This window comes from Eleginops maclovinus, chromosome 5 (genome assembly GCF_036324505.1).
Source record: "Eleginops maclovinus isolate JMC-PN-2008 ecotype Puerto Natales chromosome 5, JC_Emac_rtc_rv5, whole genome shotgun sequence".
Lineage (NCBI taxonomy): Eukaryota > Metazoa > Chordata > Actinopteri > Perciformes > Eleginopidae > Eleginops > Eleginops maclovinus.
The window spans coordinates 3,679,655-3,704,366 of record NC_086353.1 but is presented as its reverse complement, the minus strand read 5'-3'; the positions used below and the strand labels follow the sequence as shown (position 1 = coordinate 3,704,366).

General features: G+C 41.4%; 1 protein-coding gene across 2 annotated transcripts; it reads left to right on the top strand.

Moving 5' to 3' along the window:
• Positions 1–1,028: 1,028 nt before the first annotated feature.
• On the top strand, positions 1,029–23,799 carry LOC134864066 (general transcription factor 3C polypeptide 1). 2 transcript variants are annotated; one of them, XM_063882813.1, is made up of 40 exons: positions 1,029–1,455; positions 2,258–2,467; positions 2,615–2,791; positions 2,999–3,142; positions 4,007–4,103; positions 4,179–4,302; positions 5,152–5,331; positions 5,794–5,909; positions 6,558–6,610; positions 6,698–7,029; positions 7,410–7,478; positions 8,093–8,226; positions 8,316–8,440; positions 8,516–8,669; positions 9,554–9,657; positions 10,159–10,286; positions 10,521–10,835; positions 11,447–11,592; positions 12,350–12,447; positions 12,528–12,624; positions 12,820–13,003; positions 13,211–13,307; positions 13,781–13,913; positions 14,001–14,088; positions 14,816–14,877; positions 15,016–15,124; positions 15,217–15,359; positions 15,845–15,987; positions 16,065–16,149; positions 16,925–17,040; positions 17,140–17,199; positions 17,312–17,405; positions 18,092–18,264; positions 18,840–19,703; positions 20,052–20,191; positions 21,006–21,110; positions 21,228–21,529; positions 21,698–22,236; positions 22,978–23,164; positions 23,378–23,799. In XM_063882813.1, the coding sequence occupies exons 1-40, from the start codon at positions 1,235–1,237 to the stop codon at positions 23,585–23,587; spliced, it is 6,858 nt and encodes a 2,285-aa protein (XP_063738883.1). In that variant the 5' UTR covers positions 1,029–1,234; the 3' UTR covers positions 23,588–23,799. The 2 variants fall into 2 exon arrangements, with proteins under 2 accessions (XP_063738883.1, XP_063738882.1); XM_063882812.1 differs by having other exon boundaries at positions 8,090–8,226.
• The last annotated feature ends 913 nt before the right edge of the window (positions 23,800–24,712 follow it).

Below are 24,712 nucleotides of genomic sequence, written 5' to 3'. Positions count from 1 at the left end.
GGTAATTAACTAAATGCTTTTTTAAGCTTTTCTGTTCAACATACTGTAAATTAAGACAATGCCTTTTTTACTGCAGATATGTTGACTTTTCAAAGCAGGAAAAGCACTAAAAACATTAACTTCAGCTTTGGTTTAAGTTAGGTTTGCCAGCATTCACAATACCAGGACCCTAAAACAGAAGTATTACCTATAAAGAGTACTATATATATTCCAGTAAAATGTAGTGGAGTCCATGAGGATTATCCAGGAGCTGCTCTTGAACTCCACCTTTTTAATGTCTTTATTATAGTAAAACAAGTAAAGACATTGGTTGTTATAATTAATACATATACAAACCTATAGAACATTATTAATGTATACAAATGCATCGAGTGATGAGCAGAAAATCAGAGAAGATGGTTAGGATGTATTGGTTTTTTTCCTCAAAGATACGCTAATAAATTAGATTATGAGATCTTCCTAAATTGATTATGTTAATATATTATTATCTAGGCAAAAAAAATAGATCAGAGTCAACATTATAAATAATTAAATTACTTAAATGCGTTTTAAAAAGAGGAAAATGTGTATTGTTATCCTTTTTTAACTTCTCAATATATAATTAGCAGGGTAATATTTTAGATTCATTTGAAAAAAGAGACTCCCATTCATTTAGGTCCAGAATATATCCAGATATTACTTCACCGCCACCTTGTGGATAAAGTTTATTCCTGAAAACACAAATGTCGCTTTCTATGAATGTCCCCAGTAGTTATTGCTTTTCTTAATGACATGAGATTATACAAAAATGTATTAAATTGTGCAAAAGTAAAATGAAAACCCAACAATTTTACAAATTTGTAAACACCTTAATTCCTGAGTGGCTACTTATTAATATAATTAACATGGATGTGCCTTTTCTGATGTATTGGAATACTTGTTCAATAAAGTTGAGGGGAAAAAAATGTCCTCCTGAAAAGACGTAACGTCAACGTGAGGTCAAAGTTAAATTATGACGCAATCACGTACAGCAGTTTGTAGCGAACGTAAGCTTATTGGAGGAAGCGCTTGTAAACACGTTTTACTCTTCGGTTGTTATTAACTGTCAGTCGATGCCCTTAAAAATACTTCAGTATGCAGATAATATATTTGTAACATCCGGTGAGTTATAAACCCGGAACAAACCACACAAGTTGCTAGTTGGCTAGTTGTTGTTGTTGTTGTTAAGTTAGCATGTTAGCTAGTTGGTAGCATCATGGATCCGTTGAGTATAGTTGTGGACGAGGTGGCTTTGGAGGGACTAGACGGAATAACTATCCCCTCTCTGTGGATAAGACTACAGAGTAGAAAGCCTGCTTTTCCTCTGAAACTTGACGACCACACCAAGGAGCTGATCTGGAGGTCACTTATTAACAACACCGAGCTGAAGGTGTACCAGCTGCCGCAGGAGAGAGACGATGTGGTGCTGTTTGACAGGTAAGTTCTGCTTAATGAAAGACTCATCGCACTTTTAAGCAAATAAAGGCAGAGTATTTGTCCCGCTTGCCCCCAAACACCGTCCAGGTTACTCCATATAATCAACAGACCGAGCTATATACCCAAAAAAATTACATTGACATGTTGTTAGTTGTGGGCTAGCCTTTGAAAATACACTGACAACAATTCTATATGTTAATCTGTATTTTATCTATCTTATCTTATCATAACATCTAAGTGGAACAATGATCTTACAGCGAAACTCAGAGGGCAGTTTAACAATGTTTCTTCAGTTCTAATATTTTGTCCACACTCTCCAGTGGTGAATGACCACAAGTATACTTCTCATTAGATCGGAGTGCATTCAGTGCAACAGCCACTGCAATGGATTGTTTTCAAATGTAATTTCTGATGGCTTTAAGGGGTGTTTTTACTTAACCAGATCCATGGAAATATCAAACGTTTTCTATTTTGAATATGTAGACGAATCTTGCAATAATTGGTGCGAGATTTAGGACTATACTTTCTATACATTTGCAAGAAACGGGTTCAGAAAAATTAGGAAAGGGCTCTATTCCCAACATCAGCTGCCACACATTAATGACCGTGTGGCAGCATGGTAGCAAATCCCTGCAGACGAGTTAAATGTTATTTTATTTGTGAGTTGAGCTGGCAGTGTGGTGCCTGGAACATGGAAGTGTTTGATATGTATGGTCATTCTCTTTACAATTCTTGTTTCAGAGAGAGTTGGTACTTTTCAGTGTTGTTGATCCTCTGTTTCCATGCATGTGTGTGTTTTCAGGTTCAAAGACATCGACCCAGAAACAGGCATTGAAACAAGAGAGAATTTTTCTTACACACGGAAAGACGTCTACCCGATTCATATGGTTCTAGAAAACAAGAATGGGATTCAGGGCTCGTGTGCATTATTCAAAGAGAGGAAAGACATCACTAAAAATGTCCGCTCAGAGTCCCTCACCCCCTTGCTCAACCTGCAGGAGGCTTTGGAACAGTGAGTAGAGTTTGTTTGATGCTTATTTCATTCATCAATTTAATTTTTACTCCAAATCTAATAGTTTTTATTCATTAAATTACATTTTCGAGTGCAAAAATCGATTTGTCTCATTTTCTTCCTTCTTTCAAACCTGTCCCTCTTCAGATATGGCCGGAAACTTGTCGTCGTGGCGTGTCAGGCGCTGCGATTCAGGACCCTGATTGGTCCTCAGAGCGATCCGGATTTGAAACTCAATGACGACTCTTACTGTGTGCTGGAACGAGTCGGCCGAGCTCGATGGCAAGGAGAGCTACAGAAGGATCTGCACGGAAGCTCTTTCAAGTACGGGACACACATTCAGCTCGGGGTCATTTGTGCGTCGTGTTTCCAAGCTGCAGTTTAGATGATCAGAATCAGAAATCCTTTATTAGCAGGGGAAATGTACAGTTTTAAAGCAAACCATGTTTTTTGACAGTACAATTGTAAAAGAAGTGTCTGTATTGCACATTGCATGTTCACCGTGTAACAGGCAGCTTTGTGTTTGATCAGGATCGATGCTCGGAAGCTGCACTACATGAGGAAGGCTCTCGTTAAACATGGACTGGTCAGCATGCAGTCTCACGTCACACGAGTGATCTCAGGGCAACAGCAGCACTCCATCCTCCTGCTGCTCAAATGCTTCTATGTGAACAGGTCTGTTTATGCACCAGTTATTACACGAATAGCGATGAGAGTTTGACCAGACAATCACTTTCCCCTGAGAATGAGCCCCTTCAATTTTCCACATGAATGTCATATCTCTAAAAGGATTAGATGAGGAATAAATGAACTGTGATTTTATATGGATCAGACATAATGTCCCCTGAGGATGAACTGCTATATTGTGTTCCCTTACCTCTTCATCTACTGTCATCATCTGGTCAATTTGTGTCTTATACTTAAGGTTTATAACAAAATACCTAGATACTATAGTAAGGCTATACTGAGAAGGTGAATAAAATACATTGACATGATCATTTATCTTAAGTTAAATATTTGGAACCATTTATCTTCTTTACTTTTTATGTACTCTACATTCAAAAACCAGTCTTGACACTTTTAGATTGTTTGATTTAAGCAAAACTCCCGTGTGGCTTCTACAGGATTTATATAATAATGTTGGCTTCTTTTGTTAAATCAAAGGAGGTTCTTTAGTTTGTAAAAGGTGTCCTTTCAGCAAATGCATCGAAATTCATTGTTTTTTTAGGATTCCTGCAACAGTACAGACACAAAACGTCCAGCCATACATTACAGAATTTAATACAAGAGAAGCTGAGCACCCTTACATCATGATTTTATACCCCCTTCTCATCTGAGTTCACTTGAGATAAAGCAGTCAATTGTGTAATGCGTCTTTTCTACATCATAGACTCGTGCAACACATGATGTTAAAAAGGAACAAATCCAATGTTTTTGCTTTTAATATTTATATTTAGGAGCCCCTTCTAATCAGTATCATTTGTCCCTCCCACTCACTGTCTATTTCTCTCCCTTTAACCCCGTCTTCTTCTTTTTCAGGAGGGCAAAATACGACATACTGATGGAGTACATCTCCAACCTCCTGAAGCACTCCCCCGGTCAGTTTGCCACTCTGCTCACACTGAAACACCACCTGGTGAGTATCTCTCTGTGAGTGTGTGTGTGGCTCTGTGTGTGTGTTTGTGGTAATTAATGTGTGTTTTTCTTGCAGAATGTGGATGACAGCACTTTCAAGCGTGTGTTTCAGTACATGAGAACTGCCAAGTTGGCTGAGTTCTGTCAGTACCCTCTGGAGGATTTAGATCCATCAGCCGGGCCGTGCGTCAACAAAAAAGGTAACGTGCACCCGAGGCTCCAGAACATCTGAGCACAGCATCACAGGGGTCATTTTATACATATATTTAATAAAAATCACTTTTTACCAGAGTATGTCATCCCAATATCAGAAGTATATATGAATTTTTGTATCCTGCTGCTATTCTATTTAGCTTTAATGAGTCACCTCACAGATTTTGAAAAGGAAAATCATTTTCTTAATAATTGAGGTAAAAAAAAAGAAGATAAAACCTCATTAATATCTTACTGTTGCCAGCACCATGTGAATATCACTTTATGATTAACTGGAGCATAAACATGGATTACTAAGGACAATATGTTCTTTGTAAGCAGGAAACTTAACAATTAATTATTGATTAAAAAAAGGTTTCTTGTTTTCAGTCTATTAAATGTCAAAAACACTTTCAATTTAGCCTTTTAATTTTCCCAGACCCAAACATACTGCTTCAGATATTTTGTTTTAGCCAACCAACAAACTAAATCCTAAGATATTCAATATACTATCTTTTAGGCTAATAAAGGCCAATTTTTAAGGATTTTTAAATCTAAAACCTGTGTTTTTTTGTGGAAAAAAATGACAAAATGATAAAGTTATTTATTAGATAGTAGAAATGTTTCATCTGCTTTGGTGTGCAAAACATGCCAGCAGCTCTGCACAAGGGTATATTAGATTATGTCTTCAATGAAATAAGTTAAGACAGAAAAAGTTAATTTGATCATAAAGTTAATCTGGAAGCTAATGGAGTGAAAGAAATATCATGAGTTACTATTATAGGATTATTTATTTGTGTGATATATTTAGTTCTGTATTCAACAAATGCCCTGCCTCATTTCACTTCGTTCTCCAGGGAAGAAAGTGCTTGTGCGCTGCCTGAGATTGTTAAAGCCGTACACGAAGAAGGGCGCCACTGATGATGACGACGATGAGGACGAGGACGATGATGAGGACCCAGCAGGGAGAAGCGGAACTAATCCTCCAGAGGGGCGAGTCATGGAGAGGGATATCCTGTCGCAGGCCTATAACATGAGTAGGTTTGATCACTGTCCCCTTTAACAGGGCAATTCAAAGTCCACTAAAACATTGCAAACATTAAGACGTAGTGGAATTGTTTTTACATTAAATATAATTAAAATCATTCATTAAAATAAAAAATAATCAAGCTTAAATAGAATAATACAGGTATAAGATCCCAAAAATAAAGCATCAAGTGCGGTGTAAAGTATAAAGAGTTTTTTTATTTAAAGCAGCGGCAAACAGAAAAGTGTTTAGCCTTAATTTGAAAGAAGTAAGAGTTGCAGATTTATGGTAGTTTGTTTCAGCATGGAGCATAATATCAATGCTGTTTTCACTCTGGAGACCGAAAGAAGACCCGTCCCAGAGCCCTGAGAGTTCTGGATGGTTTATAATGTAGCAGGATTTGTGTATTTTCCGTTGTTCTAATTATCGTACCATAATTATCATCTCCTGTCTATTTTGTGTTGCACTGCAGTATTATCCACTGGCACAAAGGGAATGGCTCAGCGCGGGGTCAGTTGTAAAGTGAACGTCGGGAAGCTGGAATCTCGTATGATCTGTCGAAGGCTGGAGAGGGAGGGTATGATTAAGGTAAGACGCTGCGCGGCAGTGACTGCCCAAATTTAAAGGGGCCCTTTTCTGCTCATTTTCAGGTTCATGTTTTTATTTTGTGTCTCTACTGGGACATAAGCTCTTTATGTTTCTCATTCTGCCTGTGCTGCAGCACGTCTTGTCACCCTCTGTCTGAAACCAGAGCCCAGTTTGTTCTGATTGGTTAGCTGGCTGGCTCTGTTGTGATTGGTCAACCGCTTAGAGATGTCCCGCCCCTTTAGCCTAATGTGTTGGAGCGGTAGCCAATAGACGGGCGAGCGTTACTTAGCAATGTTATTACATGTATGTTACAGAAGTGAACAAAGGAGTCCAATGTAGGCGTTTCAAGCAGGGGGGGGGGGGGGGGAGTGTGTGGGAGAGAAACTCCCAAGGGAGGGAACACGAGGATTTTAGCCTTTGCAGACCATTTACATGTACACAAATTTATATAACAAACTACAGGAAAGAGAAAACCCCAAAAAGCATGAAAGGGCCTCTTGAATAAAATGTCTATATTCTAAGTGGTCCAATAAGTAAACACAACCAAGAACCAAGCGTGTTTAAGTACTGTGGTATTTAATTACACATTCTTTTACATCACAGAGTTTTTTTTTGTATATTCACATTTTGATGTCTTTCTCCCTGCAGGGATTCCTGGAGGACCAGGGTCGACAGAGGACGACACAGTTCATCAGCCATAGGTGTGTTTCTGTAAAGGAGTGTAGATTGTTTTTATTTCTACAATATGACCACATCCTATCTCATGATCTGCTGTTTGCTCCTGACAGGTGTGTCGGTGTGAGTAATCGACTCCAACAGTTTGCTAAGGAGCAGGAGCGGACCAAGCTCCTCTACTCCTCTGCCCCATCGACATCACATGATGCACCGCCCACCCCTAAAACACCACCAGCCTCAAAGCGGAAAAGAGAAACCTCCAAAACACCTGCGGCAAAGAAGATTAGGAAAGCAGGTGGAGGAGAAAACAAGGAGGCTGAGCAGACGGGCGAAGATGTGGAAGTGAATACAGAAAGTAGAAGCTTGGATGGAGAGGGAGGAGAGAAAAGTGGAGGGGAAAATGATCAGGCACAACCTGGGAGCCCCGTCGTACAACCGGCTGAAGGTGAGAACTTTTTTTTGTTTTGGGTTTAATGATACTGAATGCACAACAGAAAGTATGTCTTTAAAGAAAATACACTCAACAAAGTATCTGTATTTCTGCCACTAACACTGTAAAGCTACTCCTCCCAGCCTGCAAGTTGCTCTAAAGAGAACCCAGTGCCTTTGACAGGTGATTGACAGGTGATAATGGCTGCCTCAACAGCACTAACTGGAGTTCAAAGACGTTTTACAACAGTTTACAACCAAAAAAACAACCTGTTCTAGAAAATAGACTCAACTTATTCATTTGCAGTCAAGAAGTCTGCATTCTCTGGAAGTTAAAGAGCACTTTTTGGTTGTTACAGCTCTGTATGTGCTCCAACTTCCTCTGTTTTCTGTCAGGTGAAACCCCAGCCCGCAGCAAATCAAACACCAGTGCAGCACCAGAGCCCGTGTCCACTTCCACAGCAGGTAACTAAACACATTTAACTTCATCTCTATTTTTCTCCAAGATATATCACATAACATGTTATTCAGCTTTAATCTGGAGTAACTTAAATACACTTCAATACTGTAGACATGCATACAGGAGCAGTTTGAGCTTCCTGTTGCCTGTTAATCCTCTGAGAGGTAGATATCAACAGTATGTACCCCCTATGGCACAACCACCCCATGATATATATTTATTAATACCCGTTTTCAAAGTCTTCATATCTATTTGTATGATTATAGTTGAATCTGTGCCAAAATCCCACACAGTATGAGATTGTTAATACTTTAAAATACCTATCAAAACAACCTTTAACCTTCTTCAGATTGTCTTAAAGACATGAAACACAGGTACATATTGATGTAAAGATGGCAATGTTTATTTGTCACAAACACTAATATGAATCCATAGCGTCAGTACCATTTGAACTTATTTTACCAAAGCGCAAAGACCTTTAAAGCAAAGCAAAGAGTTGAAAGAAAGAAGACAATCCTTTGTAGTTTTAGATACTTTCTCATGTTTGATATGCTGTGTATTAAATGTGTGTTTTCCTTTGTTTTGTTCAATTATCAATCCAAACTGTCTCTTCTAGCAGAACCGGTTCGGGTTAAGGAGGAAGAGTCCGACTCAAATCCTTTCCGCACTTTTCCTGAGTGTGAGGAGTCGAACACAGCCAACAACTCAGGGGAAAACGACGTTGTGGTTGTGACAGATTTCTGCAAGAGACCGGTCAGTCTGAAGGATTTCCATCAGTGCTTGTTTAGTCCTAGTTGTTTGAGCTGAGTGATAACAATAACGGTTCAATCCACCTCCTCCAGGCCCGGGTTCGTACAAAAAACAAATATGCCTTGGCGAGATCTCACGAGACGTACCGCCTGCTGAGGAGGAAGAACCTGATCGTGGAGGCGGTGCGCAACTTCAAAATCATCGAGGGTCTCTTCCCGTAAGTTTGTCAGTTATTCAAAAGTATTTTATTGCACAGTAAGAGAGGAAACCCCAGCATGCCGTCTTTCTCCAGGCTGCAGAAGATCATCACTGACGACGAAAAGAAGGATGGAATCAACACAAGGTGTTGCAAGAAGACTATTGTGCGCACCGTGGACAGCCTGTCCAGAGAAGGCTTACTAAAGGTTTACAAGACCACCATCATACAGGACGGGGTCACCAAGAACGTGAGTGAGCCCATCACAGATGCATGCACATTGATTAACATTACTGCACATTTGCCCAGTGTGTAGCCAGCTTTGTTGTTTTAAACTGAGGTCCTTTAATGGATTGTTTTGGAACTAAAGCAGCAGGAAAAGGAGAAATATTAGAACAGTTATTCATCAACAAAATCCAATAGTTATTAAGAAATGCAGATCTTGATAGAAATCTTAAAAGATAGGGCCAAAATAAAACGAGCAGTGTGGTATTATGCTGTATTCTATTTTCAAAATCATTGTAATAACTCAAAGTAGGTTGAATATTATACAGATATCTAATAAAGCTGATGAAAAGTTTCTTCTTTTGACTTGTGTAACCATATAACCACACTGTTTTACAATTCTAAATCAGGGTGTTGTTTGTGAAGAGTGAAGCTGAATTCATTTCCCACTTGAATATAACTGGGAAATAAAAAATGACGCATAATATCAGTGCTTATATTCCTAAATGATTTCAGGCAACTGCATGATTCTGCACAAGCGAATGTGTTGTTATATCAGTGCCTTCTAACATTCAACCTCAATCAGAACAATAATGAACGTCAACACAGGGAATCCAAAACATGTTTAAAACAAAAGAAAAAGATAATAAAAAAGAAGCAAAATAACAAAGAACTTTACAGTAGTTTCCTCCATGTTAAAACAAAATAATACTATAAAAGAATTGTAGTATTTCATTATGAATATAAATGAGGTAAATTCCTTCCACTTGAGGCTTGGAAAATGATGAGCAAAACTCACATCTATTGAGTAACATGACAAATTCACCAAAATATGGCACACATATTTTACATACACATAAATCAAAGTCTGAAAGTAAAAGATTTTTTTTTACTCTCTTCTCCTCGCAGGTGGCGATGGTCGCCCATCCGTCCGTTCAGCCCACCGATGAAATAGTGACTCGACTAATCGAACAGATCCGCTTTAGAATCTCCAGTTCCTACTCCACTGTACGGTGAGTGCAAACCAAGTACAGAGCAGTGAGTAATGGGGAGTATGTTTGCATTTCCCCTGTCTGATTCCTTCTTTCTAGTTTCTCAGCCTAATATTTGCTGTTGTAGAGGCTAAGCAAACGCCTTAAGCACTGATTACCTCATGTGATACAAAAATGTTTCCAGTTGAACACAGTCCGTTTATTTTCCTGTTACTGTCAGCCATTTAAACGCAAATCAGTTTCCACTCAGCAAACAAAACATGACATTCGGAGACACAACAACCTAGCTTCGGCGACCAGACGTTACCTCAGCGTGTGTGTGTGGCTGTGAGTGTGGTTAAAAGCTGTTGACCTTCTGGAGTAACCTCTAAACAAACAAACATTGATTCCTACTTTATACCATGAGCGCTAATTGTGTGCTTCAGCTATTATTACTCTGTGGTAAAGAGCAGGAACATGTCTTCATTCTTGATCAAGCCTTTTTCTTCATTTGGTTCTTTTGTCTTTCCATATGTCCCTCAGTCATCAGCACGCTGAAGAGAAAGCCAGAGAACAAGGCACGGACCCTGACGATATGAGCGGCAGCCCTTCTAGAGCCGCTAAGAGAGACAAGAAGAGAAATAAACACAACGAGTTCAAGCCCATAACAGGTTCTGGTTTACTCAAAACTAAACACACACACAATGGCAAAGAAAACTGGTTGGTTTGGGGGTTTTCATTTGTTGGAGTCAGTAAATATATTCAAATTCAGAGCCCAGTTTAAAAGAGAGGGTTTGATTTTGAATTTCAATGGTGCACACACCCCTATTGACATCCTTATGATCAGATGTATATCTCCTCTAAACCCTGTTTGACTTTTCCTCCCTTTCTCTTTAATTTCACAGTTAAAGGATTGGGGAAGTCTCTCGGCTTCCAGCCTAAGATGCATCGTATGCGTATTGTCCATAACTTCCTCTGGTACCTGATTCACGGGCACCCGAACAAACCGAGCTCAGAGGACTCCCCGTCAACCAGCGACACGTCGGCACAGCAGCACACCTCTAATCCTGATCCCAAACATCGGAAAGACTCTCCGAACAAACAAACACGGCCGTCTGAAAACGCTGCCTCGACTAACTTGGATGTGATATCGTCTGGTGATGAAGAGGAGGAGCTGAAGGATAAATCGACACCTAGTCCCTCTCAGTCCGACCTGAAAGGTGAGCGTGCATCGCGTGTGGGGATACTCCTGTAGAAAAGATTGGTGCCAAATATGAATGAGCTGTCTATTTCTTCATTTTAATTTTCCCATTACATGCACCTGTTCAAGTGTGATTGTTTTTCTAACCCGTGGCAGACTAATTGGACTTTGCAAACACAACTTTCATCTTTCATCCTGCAACCACGTTCTTTGAAACATTGTTATTTCCACTCGATTTATACCTGTTTATATCTTAGTCCTTGAGAATGTTAAATAGAAGGTCTGTTTCCCTAACGTTTTGAAATGTGGGCTTTCACTTAGGAAATCCCTCTCTATTTCAGCCCTGTAAATTGTTGGGTAGCTGGTTGTCAGAGCTGGTTTTAAACAGGCAGGAGGCCAAGTGTCGTAAACTGCTGTAAAAATGTAATGCATATTCAGAATTAGCTGTCCAAAGAAGGCTCCCTTAAACCAAAATAATGTCTGAAAATGTCTTTATCCGAATATTCTTCATTTGAAAATAACCCTAATTCTGAAAGTCCAGAAATAATTTTCTTTTATATGACCCTGTGCTTGGGGAGCTGACTCAATGATGGTCATAGTCTGATTGTTATTGTCTCCTGTCTCTGGTAGTGTACTCTGAAGAAGACTCCTGGAAGAAATTCATTCCTCCTGTGCGTGTGCAGAAGGGGTTCAGCAGCGGCTGGGCGATGGTCAGCGACATCCTCCTCTGCATGCCGCTCTCCGTCTTCATTCAGGTCATACAGATCAACTATAGGGTGAGAAAACACACATTTGTTTTTTTGGAAGGATGTTATGAAACATCGTTATGAAATATTTCCCTCTTTTGGTGACATGATCCTCAGATAGCAGCTGGGACAGAAGTCGGATTTATCTTCCCTCTGTTCAATTGGAGCAGATGCACAAGATACAGAATACTGTTTCCTTTCAGCGTGTACAACTTTTAAAAAACGATTTAAAGACATGTAAGTGTCAACATGTATTCTTCTGGACATCCAGGGAAAAAACAGCTCCACAAACATTTAAAAGTCAGGTTCGCTTGTTTGTTGGAAGGAGTGTCCTTAGACACACTCCCTTGTGCAATTCATCCTTATTTTTCTATTTCTTTACAGTCAGCACACAGTTCCAGTTAAAAAAAAGATGTCTATTCTCTTTACTCTATCTGCATTATACTTCTGCTGTTTTAATAACATACATTTCCCCGTCGAAGGACAAACAAAATAATGCAAATTCTGATATATTTATGGCCCACAGCAAACAGATGTTCCTTTTTTTTAAATGCTGTGCTGCAATAATTACTTGATGGACTGAATTTAATTGTTATTTATGTTTTTTTATTGTATTGATTTATTCCAAGAGGTTATTATAACATTTAGTCTAACTTAATTGAGAAACTGGATTTGATGTATTTGAGTCATTAAGTGAAGCTAATTTACTGAAGTTTTTCCTTTAGTTAACTTTGACAGCCTTACTAACCACACACATAACATGTCATTTGCTGACTTGTGTCTGCAGGTGGATGGTCTCGAGGAATATCTCAGCCACCCCGTCAAGCAGCACCATCTGATCAGAACGCTTCCTGCCAGAATGAGAAGACAGCTGCTCTACAAACGGTGACTTTTGCTCTTATTTATCTCTCTCGCTCCCCCCGTAACTATTTCTAATGGTGTTATTTCTGGGTTCTTAATTTCAGGAAATACATCTTCTCTTTCCACGAGAACCTGCAGAAGATGGTCTACATGGGGCTGGTGCAGTTTGGCCCCATAGAGAAGTTCAAGGAGAAGGACCAGGTACACATTAATGAGTCAAGATAAGATTATCATATGAATGCTGATCTGATTCCCTCATAAAACACATCATTTCATTTGGCTGTTGACATTTAATTCCCCTAAAAATGTATCTACATTTTTTGTAGTCCAAGGACTCATTAGTAAAAAGTTAAAATTAGTTGTAAAAAGTATTCCCCCACATCTATATTAATCCAGGTGTTTGTGTTCGTGATGCGCCACGCCACCATCGTTGACACCACCAACGCCGAGCCGCACTACTGGCTCGTCTCGGAGTCGTTCGACAAACCCTTCGAGCAGCGGCACTACACGTTCAACACCGCTGAGGATGTGGAAAACTACTGGTTCGACCTGATGTGTGTCTGCCTCAATACACCACTGGGTACATACACACACATGCACGCACGCACGCACAAGCAGAATTTCTCACAGCAATAGCAGCCACATGGAGATTTGAGCTAGTATGTGCTTGTCTTTAATAATAACCAGACATATTTTCCATTGAATAATCACCCAGCCCTACTTCCACATAGTATTTGCCCCTGTTTTAAAGTTGTTCACTCCTCTCTTTTTGTTTGCATGTTTTTAGGGGTAATCCGCAATAAGAGGAATACCTCAGAGGAAGAAAACGATCCTTCCTTTGTGCACGAACGCAACGTGTTTGTGGGACTGGCTTACCTGCTGAAGTAAGTATTGGGGGAGTTTTCTGTTTCTGCGAAGCAGGGGTTATTTGTATAACACCATATAACAAGAGGATAGTTTGGAGTGCATTACATCACACAGAAGGACATGAGGATAATGTGTAAAATAAATATAAAAAAGGAAAAACATAAAGGACATGTGAAAAGAATTTTACATGGAAATTCAAATAAAACATCAGCCAAGTCAAAGGTAGAATAAAAACTATAGTGCATCATATGGAAGATTTGAAGACTATAGAGAGTAAAGGTTTTTCAATGTTTAAAAGCTGTAAATAAAGAATTAGCTGTAAATGAGATAAGAGCATTTGACCTCCTCTGCCTGTGCTTTCTGACTCGTGTTTTTATGATAACTCAAAGAGGCTAAAATAAATAAAAAGGGGCAGGTTACCTCGCTGTGCATATAGCTCATTAGATGTGTGTTTTAAGTATTCCAGATTTATATGTATTTATTGACACAGGGGAAATCTGGAAGTGTGTGACGACGGCTCGATACCAGGGGACGGTAAAGGAGCCGGAGGTCTGCACTCTGAATTCTTCGCTCATCTTAAACGCAACTGGCTGTGGACCAATCATCTTCTCGCTGTGAGATCGGTAAGTAACAGTTTGTTCGTCCATTCACACGGAGAGAATATTTAATATGGCTTAATATTTGTGAACCCATTTTGTTTCATGGTTTAGAACCCGAGTGGCTTGGAGTCGAAGGAGAATAAAATCAGACTGAAGAGCTTGCTGAGTAAAAACGCTCTCAGGATCGCACTGAAAGCTGGTGAGCTGCTGCTGTTTCTTTTGACTTTACTTAAGTTAAGGCTCATTTCGAGGTTTCATATTCATATTTGTGTCTCTAAATGTTCAAAAAGCTCGTTATTTTTCCTCGTACTGCCTGTGCTGCAGCATCTCATTTCACCCTCTGTCGGAAACCAGAGCCCAGTCTGCTCTGATTGGTTAGCTGGCCGACTCTGTTGTGATAGGTCAACTGCTTAGAGTAGTCCCGCCCTTTAACCTATCGCGTACAATTTGTGGGAGCGCTAGCCAATAGAAGCACAAGTGTTACAGAGTGAAGTCATTATGTTATGGAAGTAAACAAAGGAGTCCAATGGAGGTGTTTCAGGAGGGAACTCTAGGATTTTAGCCTTTTCAGACCATTGACATGCACACAAACCTATATAACAATAACAGGGCCCCTTTAACCACTTCCTGAGTGCAAAAATGATAAACCCGTTCACATCCCTGTGTTACAAATGGACTTGCTGCTTTGATTTAGTATTGAACTCAACGTTTAACTTGTGAAAAGATATCAGTATACATCTTATTTTTTATGCTGCTTTTCAAATGGCTTAATCAGCTTTGATCTCTCACCATTAGATATGTTTCGACACACTTTTAGGGGTTTATTCTTCTGCTTTAAATACAAAATGATTCTTCAAATGAACTGTCCTACTGTAATGGTGTTCCCATTCAGGAGTAACATATGTTTATACATCTGTGTTTAACAGCAGGAACTACTAACCCTCGCTATTTGACTGCCAAGCGAGCACTGGTACCAGAAATTATTGAGGTAAGAGTTGAATCTGTTTTATTTGCTTATTATCGTATAATCTTCGTATTCACCTGACAAGCTGTAGTTTAATTTGATTTGCCTCTTGTAGTATTATCTCCACATTAACCTGACAAGCTGTTGTGTGTTTGTAACCAGGTGGATATTGAGCCTGCGTCCAGAAACCAGCAGGTGGTCGGAGGGAAGAAACAGAAGAGGAAGAGAACCAAGAAGGATGTCGCCAAGCCCCCACGCAAGAAGAAGAAAGGTACAGCATGAGGATTTAAATTCATACGTGTGACTGATGGACGTAAGACTCGAGACGACTGACAGATTGTGTGTTTTTTTTTTGCCTTTAAGAGCCGAAGAAACGACTGCCTGCTCACGACGAGGCGGACCACCAAGCTCTGAAAATGATGACGAGGCAGAGAGTCTACTGGTCTGTGCAGGAGGACTCTCTGATGATGCTCTGCAGAGTGGCCTCCAACCTGCTCAACAGCAAGGTACACACACACACACACACACACACACACACACTGTGAAATGAAAAGCAACCATACATGTTGATGACTATAAGCAATACAAACACATTTTAGAATAGAATCGGAGGATCAAACCCTCTTTATTAGTCACATACATGCACACAGCAGAGCACACACAGTGAAATTGGTCCTCTGAATTTAACCCATCCTAGTACTAGGAGCAGTGGGCAGCTATTGTGCAGCGGGAAGCAATGGGGAGGGGGGATTGGAGGTGTCCGGTGCCTTGCTCAAGGGCACCAGAGCAGAGCCTAGGAGGTGAACTAGGACCTCTTCAAGTAGCAGTCCACTTTCCATATTTCAAGTCTGTTTGGGGACTTGAACCGGCGACCCTACGATTCCCAGTCCAAGCCCCTACTGACTGAGCCACTGCTGGACATTTTACCTTGACGTACATGTTGCACACCTGTTTGGATCCTAAGATGACGGTGTGTTTTTTTGTGTTCCAGTTAAAAAGGCCGTTTGTACCGTACGTTGTGGTCAGAGACCTGCTCCACGCAGAGTTTGAGATCTCCATGGATAAAACCTCCGTCGCTGTCGGACGTCGCACACGATACATCCTCAAAAATCCTCAGACGCTCCTGAACTACAGGTAGGAACACGTGATAACAAAACCACACATTTATCAGACACAATCCTGCAGATTTATGAATGAACACTGTGTTACAGGATCTGTCTGGCTGAGGTGTATCAGGACAAACCTCTGATGAGTCTGCTGGAGGAAAACAAACCCACTGATCCCAACAGTGTAGAGGTCTGATGGATTTCTGTGTGTGTGTGTGTGTGTGTGTGTTTCTGAAAGATTGAAGCTGTTTCTTGTGTAAGGTCTGTTAAGTTGATATGAGCCATTTCATATTTTATAAAGATATACAACAAGCTATATAAAGTAGGGTCCCCGTGATACGATACTATTGCAATACATCACACCCCACCGTTAATAACCAGCACCATAAAGACAAAAAACCAGCAGTGAAACATGTTGTTGTTATTTATGTCAGCTCAGTATCAGCAGTCCCCACGTCTGTACACAAAGCTCATCCACTTTAACTAAACTAGTACTCTGCTGCAGATACTGTACGTAGGTTTTTAGTATATCCAGATTGAATGTAAATAATGTTCTGTTTCTGAACGTGTCTTCTGCGTGCAGCTGTGTCTCAGAAAATGTAAAATTCTGAGAAGTTCTAGAAAAAGATCTAAATTTGAATATGAATAGTTAGTATAATAAAATATTGATCGATATAATATCGCCACGCAAAGTATGAGAAGATGCTATCACGATTCTATGCTGTCTCGATTATTTCCCCCCCCTAAGCTATAGCTCACGTTGAACCGAATGGAAATGTTAAATGAGGTATAAAAACAAACCCCACTCTCAAATATTCAGAAATTTGACTTAATATGCGCTTGTTATTATCAATTTAATTGTCATGACATCTCAAGGTATGATTCCTTTGAAATACAACTCATTTTCATGTTGAATTATCCCCTTTTCCTATTGTTTTGTAATATTTCCATCCGTGTCGTTTTAGGATTGTGCAAAATCGTTCTTGGAGTACGCCCGGCTGCTCCGGCAGAAGTTCAGCTCCGTGGTTCTGAGCGCTCGCGAAATGATCATGCCCGACTCCAAACATGAGCTCTTCTCACGGTAAGAAGAGGAGGAGCGAGACATGTGGACATACAACCACAAGTGAAGTGCGTGTTTGACATGTCAAGCTGTGTGTGTGTGTATGTGTGTGTGTGACAGGTTCAAGGTCTCGGCGATAGAGAGTGGAAAGCGTGTGTCGTGGAAAGATAATATCAACAGGTAAGGAGTAAATCATAATCCCTTTTCTGGATACATTTAAATTGTCATGGTGTGAGTTAATTGATTTTGTATGTGTGTGTGTGTGTGTGTGTGTGTGTGTCCGTCCTTGCAGCGAGAATGACATTCATTGCATAGTGTTACAAAACTTGATCCAGAGCACTCTTGCTATGACCAACAATCAGATGAAGACGTCCAGATCCTTCCAGGTCGGCCATCTTTAATTTACCTCCTCTGGTTTATTAGGTTCATCTGTGTAGCACCTTTCATGAGCCCCACGTCACACAAACTGAAAAAACATGGGACCTGACATAAATACCCTGGTTGAATGAGTGGTTATACTATAAAATGGACAAATAATATAAAGGAATAATAACTAATGAAGTACACAAAGCCACAAAGAAAGTCTTAAATGTTTTATACAAATGTACGATTATAGTTCTCAATATGCAAGATGTTGTACACAATCTGTTGTTTCCTCTACACAGTCTGGTGTTTCCTCTACACAGTCTGGTGTTTCCTCTACACAATCAGCCGTGTACATCAAAAATCTTTAATATTTGAAATTAAACAGACAAGCAAATGAAGCTAGCTAAATAATAATGAAGAAAACATACAAACTGAGTGACAGTTTTTTCGCCATGCACTTGGGGCATTTCGCTATTATGCGTAATAGCAACAGTAAATATGAGATGATAGAGGCTTTAAGGGGCTGGACAATCTTGGTTTAGGTTTGTTGAATTGTTGAATTTGGCTTGCGTCCCAAACCCTGAGGTTTAATCAGGAGGGTCTTGAGAGGCTTTATCCCTGTTTCCGCTCTTCTTTCCTTTTTAAAGTTCTACATTTGCAGATACAAAACTCACACTGCCCTCTGTTGATCTGTCTCCTCTCTCAGACCTTCCACATGTACAGTAAGTATAACCAGGAGCTGCTGTGCCAGGCGTTCATTCAGTGCAAGAAGAGAGGGCTGGTGAACCGGCGCCGAATCAGCCAGCCGTTCGGTCCGAAGAAGAACCGAGCGCTGCCCATCCTGCCCATGTCCTTCCAGCTGTCCCAGTCCTACTACAGGTACACAGCAGCGCTCCATATCTACTTTTTCTGTTGCTTTATTTTTAAGTGTTATGTGCCAGGGTGACTGTAGATTAAAGGTAGTAGGTGCAGTTCGTGTTAGCTCAGAAATCTACTACCACTATGAATGAATAAATCATTGATTTAGTATGCCATTAAATGTTACAAATAATATTAAAAGTCAACATGAATGAATAAATCCTACATGCAGGGATATTTTGCATTAATTTGCTTTTTAATTTATTTTATTTAATGGGGATTCCTTTATTCATTTACTTCTATTTCTAAGTAACTTTTTCCTTTTTTAATTTTCCAATTGATTTATTTGTATTCATTATGTTTTTATTTTTACATTTATTTTAAAAATATTTTGTATTTCAACTGATTTCTTCATTTTAAACTGTATTTAAATGTAATGAATTATTTAAGGAAATAAATCATAGAAACACAAATATAAATTCCTCTAAAAGCTGCCTTATGCTTCTGATGTTGTCTCTGATTTGAGTTACTGTGAAAAGTTTCCTATTAGTCTGAATGTTTGAGTCATTGACACACACTCCGCTCCTCTCTTCCAGGTGTTTCTCGTGGCGTTTTCCCAACTCGCTGTGCACTGACTCCTTCCGCTTCCTCAGGAGTCTCATCAACCACGGGACGTCTGACGACAAACCCGCCACTGCGTTCTACCATGAGCCCGAGAACCGGTCGGAGATCGGAGACGTAGTAACAGAGAAAAGAGCGCCATCAGAGAAGAAGAAGAAGAAGAAAAAACTAAACGAAGGGGAGGAAGAAGCACCAGTGAAGGAGCCAGAGAAGGAAAACAGCGAGTCCACAAAGGAGGGAGAGAAAGACCAAAGTAAAACAGGAGAAGAGGAGTTGATGGAGGTGAACGATGAAAAACCTGAGGAGAAAAGCAAAGCAGGGGAACAGAAGGACCAGGAAGACTCGCTCACAGCTGATCTTACTGAAGATCCCTCCAGCAGAGACCAGACCGCTGCAGAGTCTCCAGATGTGTCTGCTGCTCCGACCGCTGCAGAGGAGTCTCCAGATGTGGCTGCTGCTCCGACCGCTGCAGAGGAGTCTCCAGATGTGGCTGCTGCTCCGACCGCTGCAGAGGAGTCTCCAGATGTGGCTGCTGCTCCGACCGCTGCAGAGGAGTCTCCAGATGTGGCTGCTGCTCCGACCGCTGCAGAGGAGTCTCCAGATGTGGCTGCTGCTCCGACCGCTGCAGAGGAGTCTCCAGATGTGTCTGCTGCTCCGACCGCTGCAGAAGAGTCTCCAGATGTGTCGGACATGCTGCAGTTCTGCATGGAGTCCCCAGGGGGAGCCAGCGGCGTCTGCCTCAGCCTGATGTCTCTGGGACTGCTGAGCGTCTTCATGTCCATCCCCAAACAGGTGGTGGTGGTGGACAGCAACCTGGTGGACAATGATGTGGTCAAAAGGTGAGCAGTAATCTGTGTGAGACATCCACCTTATTGTGAGCTAATGCAGTTGCAGGATTCTTATTCAGTAGAGTTTATGTCTTCGTCTTTTATGCACTTATTGTTAGATGCTTTGGATAAAAGCGTCAGCTAAATGAAGAGAATAATGACCTGGGTTTCCGGGAAAACAACATTTTAAATAACTACAACATGTCCATAAAGAAGTTTGACTATACAATTATTCACAAATAATATAAACATATAGATAACCTTTAAAAATGCATTAAGGAGAAGAAATTCTTAATTTACAAATTCTTTCAAATATCGTTGATGCAAAACTATATGTTGAGGTAAACTGTGTCTTTTCAGTTTGGCAGCTCTGGAAGAAGACGACGAAGATGATGATGAGGGTGAGGATTGTGAGGGGAAGAAAAAACTGGAGGTGAAGTCACATCAGGCGTCTCACACCAACTACCTGATGATGCGTGGATACTTCTTTCCCGGGATAGGTAGGGTTACATTTGTGTTCACTTTCCTCTTAGGTACGCGTTTCCTGCCTTTGTGTATATTTCTGTTCTGACTCTCTGAAGGATCGGCAGTCAGTCAGGTTTTGAATCAATTTGCACGGGATCACTTCTGCCTTCAACTCCTAATCCTCTAACCCCTCGCCCCTATTCCACCGAGCTTAGCACTGTTTCACTTTTGTTGTTATTTTTCTTTACTTGCTTGTTAAGCGCTTTGAGCACATGTATCATCATTATCATTATTATTGTTGTTGTTGTTGTTGTTGTTGTTGTTGTTGTTATCATTTAAAAGGGGAAAAAAATGGTAAAGGCCAGGGCCGGTTCTGGAGGGGTAGCAACGGGAGCAATTGCACCTGGGCCGGTCTGGAGGGGGGCCCAAAAAAATAAAATAGAAGTTAAGATTTCTCTCTGATCCTGCATTAAGTGTATCGCCGAGTGTGTCGGGGTGGGGGGTGCATGCAATGTTGCTCCCGGGCCCAGAATAGCGCAGGATCGGCCCTGGTAAAGGCACTGAAGTTTTTGTTTATATTTTCTCATAAGGCCCATAACTAGAGACGATTTTAGACACTAATTAAAAAAGATCATCTCTATTTCTTTGTAATTTCATTTGGTAAAATTGACTTAAATTACAGATTTTCTTTTTTCTCCTTAAATGTGTAGTTTTTGTTTTGTTTTGAATAGTTGTCAGTGGACTATCATCGTGGATAGGACTGTTTTTTCATAAGACCAAAAGATAGATTCATTTGTAAATGCAATACTTGCTCCCTTTGTAAAAATGTGAATTTGTTTTTGTTCCTAGTGAAAATTCGTAACCTCAACAGCCTGGATAACATCGTGGTGGAGTCATGCATCATGAAGCTGCAGCTGCGCGACACTCCCGCTCACCACGTGTTCAGTTCAGAGAGTGAGTATACCGGCGTCACACCATGGTTATTCTACACACGTGCAGCACTACCAGGTAAGACACGCTGTTTCATCTGCACAAAAGCAATCCTTTATTTCCTTTTGTCTTCATCTTTAGACTCTCCAGCGCTGGACTTGACTAAATGCGGTCCATCTCTGCTGCCCTCCGTCCTCTCCTCGTCCACCCGCTCTTCCTCCTCCTCTTCCTCCTCGTCTCCCCACAGTGTGAAGGAGTGTGAGAGGCGTTTGATCGAGCAGAGGGGGTACACTCCTCAGGACGTTGAAGCCTGTGCTCAGCTCAGGAGGAGTCTACAGGCGGTGAGGGAGAACGGTCTGGGTGTTCATGACCTCTACGAGACTCACTCTCAGCTGCAGGAGCCGCAGGGGGGACGCAGCAGGAGCCTACAGCAGTACCTGAAGGTAACACATCCTCCATCGGACTCCTTTGTTTACTTCCTGAACATAGTGACATCACTTCTTCCACCACTGTCTACAATTATACAATCGCTGTTTGGGGACATTTCACTTTCCTTGTTCCTTCTTCCTCAGTGATTTTCCCTGATGTTTTTATTTCCCTTCTCTCTCCAGGAGTTGCAGGAAGAAGGCCAGGTGATGAAGGTCGGGGGTCTGGGTCCTCGCTGGGTCCTGATGCAGCACTCTGAGCCGTGGCTGCTGACGGTGAAGCAGCCGTCCAAAAAATGGTCCGACTCACGCCTCAACTCGAACAGAATCCCCTTTCTGGAGAAGAATCACAACATCCCCTTCATGCGCATGAGAGCGATGCGGGAAGTACGACACGAGGCAGAGGAACCGCCGGCGAGAAAATCAGCTGTGGAAAAACAAAGAGGCAAGGACGTAGCGGGATCATCGAGTGACGTCACGGGAGAGAAACCAGCTGAGGAAGAAGAGCTGGAGAAAGAGAAGGAGAGGACAGAGGAAGGAAATGGGGAGGAAGTGGTGATCTTAGGAGAGGAACCAGGGAAGGTGGTGCAGCCTGAAAGTGAAAGAGAGATAGGACCAGAGGAGGTGGATATTGAGGAGAAACAGGAGGAAAAGAACAGTGTAGAGGATGTGATGGAGGAAGAAGCGAGCTCTTCATCAACACAACCGGCTGATGTGGATAAAGAGTAAGTGCAAACTATGACTTATTATCTTATTGCTGTTAATTATGTATTACCCTTTTATTGTTTACTTTATTTAGCATCAGCCTTAAGTCTCTCACATTCATGATGTCACACTAACAGTAAATAATTAAATCAAATAACAGAAAAATGTATTAAACACAACACTACTTTTATCTTTAAACATTCCCTTGTTGGCACCACCAAAAAAAAATCAACCTTCACATACAGAGTATAAATGGAGACTAAGCTGATTTCTTTCCTAATGTTTAATTAAACACAATTCTTAATTTCTTTCAAAAACCGATTCTACTGATAATGTAAATTACATCTATTGGTATTTTCTTTTTCCAGTTTTGAATAGCCCTATACTTTACAGTTTTCTGTTTGTATATATTTACTGATGTGAATATATACCGGGGGTTTTCTGTTTATTTTTAACTTGTGTGCAATGCCTTGTTACCATGCTGCTTTGATAAACAATTTACACATTTTGGATTATCAAAGCATATCTATTCTAATGTTCGAAGCTTTCAGAACCCAAAATCTTTTAATAATCCGACTGAAAATTGTAGTGACAGTGCAGATAAAAGGCAGGAAAAAAAAGGCAAATTAATTCCAAATGAATCACATTTATTAAGTTCACATCTACGGTTAAAAGAAAAAGAAGCAGTATTTGATTTTAGGGTAACAAAAAGTCCTGTGCTGTGTGTCGACTGTGTCTAAAACTCCGTCTCGTCCCCGCAGGGAGAACGTGAGCTTCATCAGCCGGCCGTGGCGCATGGTGGACGGGAATCTGAACCGGCAGGTGTGTAAAGGCATGCTGGAAGCCATCATGTACCACGTCATGTACCAACCTGGACTCACACAGCAGGCTCTAGTGGAGCACTACAAAGACGTGCTGCAGCCCATGGCCGTGCTCGACCTGCTGCAGGTAAACACAAACACTCTCACATAGAACTCACTCACAGGCAGAGGTGGAAGAAGTACTTGTGCAATAAAGAGGATTTCAAGTATATTTTGTATCATGAAAAGCAATTAATTGATCTAGGTATGTATGTTAAGTTTGACTATTAAGTAAGTTACTTTTTCTCAAACACGGCACCAAGTTACAGCACCTTGTTCTTGTTACCGGTCCGTTCTGCAGGCGCTCACAGACGCCGGCTGCGTGACGAGGAAGACTCTGGAGAGAGCTTCTAAACCTTCGCTGTTCGCCCGCTCTGTGAAGACAAGCAGTGAGACCAAAGCGATGATGGAGGAGCCGGACTGCGTGTACTATGAGCCGACCATCAGCTGCTGCCTGCGGCTCGGTCAGATGCTGCCCAACGAGCGGCACTGGAACAGCTGCATGCCATGAAGTTATCCCGAACCCTCGGAGACATTTTACAGATTAAGGCTCATATGTTTTCCAGTGTTGTGATGAACCTAAACGATTTAGTTTCGCGGCATCAGGTTTATTTGACTGATTTCGCTTCTGGTTTTACAGAACGGAGATTTCTTTGTTTTTGTTTTAATCTTTTCTTTTGTTCGTCTGTTTTCCTTTTTTGTATGCTAAATAAATAAGCCAAAAAAAAAGTCTTTGCATCCTGACTTACATTTGTCTTGTAGATAAGTACGTATGTTTAGTAAAAATTCTCTACAGTTACAAGAACAGCGTTAGGGCTCGTCTCTACGTAGCTCCTTTTTCTGAGCTCCAGCCTCATTTATTTATTGATTCCAATGAGACCCGAGTGCAGGCCCTCGTTTCTGTGAGAGCCTCATCTCTTTTGTGTGGGCCACTTAGTGTTAAATAAGATAAAATAAGAGGTACTTTATTAATCCCAAACTGGGAAATGTTTGCGTTACAGCAGTTTGACCTTGCAGTGTTTTTTATTTACAGCTTTTAATAAAGCTCGCTTTTTGTTGGAACCCCGCCCTTGCCTGTCCTGCTTACACTGCTGCACTTGGGTCCCGTTACCGAACTTTGACCCGAACCGTGACAGAACGACACCACCAGAATGGACCCAGCAGTGATTTCCACGCACCATATCTTACGTGTGATCTTACGACTCCGGCCTCGCCTGTCCTGTCGACTCTGGCCTCGACTCCAGCCTCGCCTGTCCTGTCGACTCCAGACTCGCCTGTCCTGTCGACTCCGGCCTCGACTCCAGCCTCGCCTGTCCTGTCGACTCCAGACTCGCCTGTCCTGTCGACTCCAGCCTCGCCTGTCCTGTCGACTCCAGCCTCGCCTGTCCTGTCAGCTCCGGCCTTGCCTGTCGACTCCAGACTCGTCTGTCCTGTCGACTCCAGCCTCGCCTGTCCTGTCGACTCCAGCCTCGCCTGTCCTGTCAACTCCAGCCTCGCCTGTCCTGTCAGCTCCAGCCTCGCCTGTCCTGTCGACTCCAGCCTCGCCTGTCCTGTCGACTCCGGCCTCGCCTGTCCTGTCGACTCCGGCCTCGCCTGTCCTGTCAACTCCGGCCTCGCCTGTCCTGTCAGCTCCGGC

What these genes read in the sequence shown, in the direction of transcription:
- LOC134864066 (XM_063882812.1), top strand. Translation starts at nt 1,235, where the DNA reads ATGGATCCGTTGAGTATAGTTGTGGACGAGGTGGCTTTGGAGGGACTA. An exon ending in CCAACCTGCTCAACAGCAAG is followed by an intron (nt 15,360 to 15,844) that starts GTACACACACAC and finishes TTTGTGTTCCAG; the next exon opens with TTAAAAAGGCCGTTTGTACC. An exon ending in CAGACGCTCCTGAACTACAG is followed by an intron (nt 15,988 to 16,064) that starts GTAGGAACACGT and finishes ACTGTGTTACAG; the next exon opens with GATCTGTCTGGCTGAGGTGT.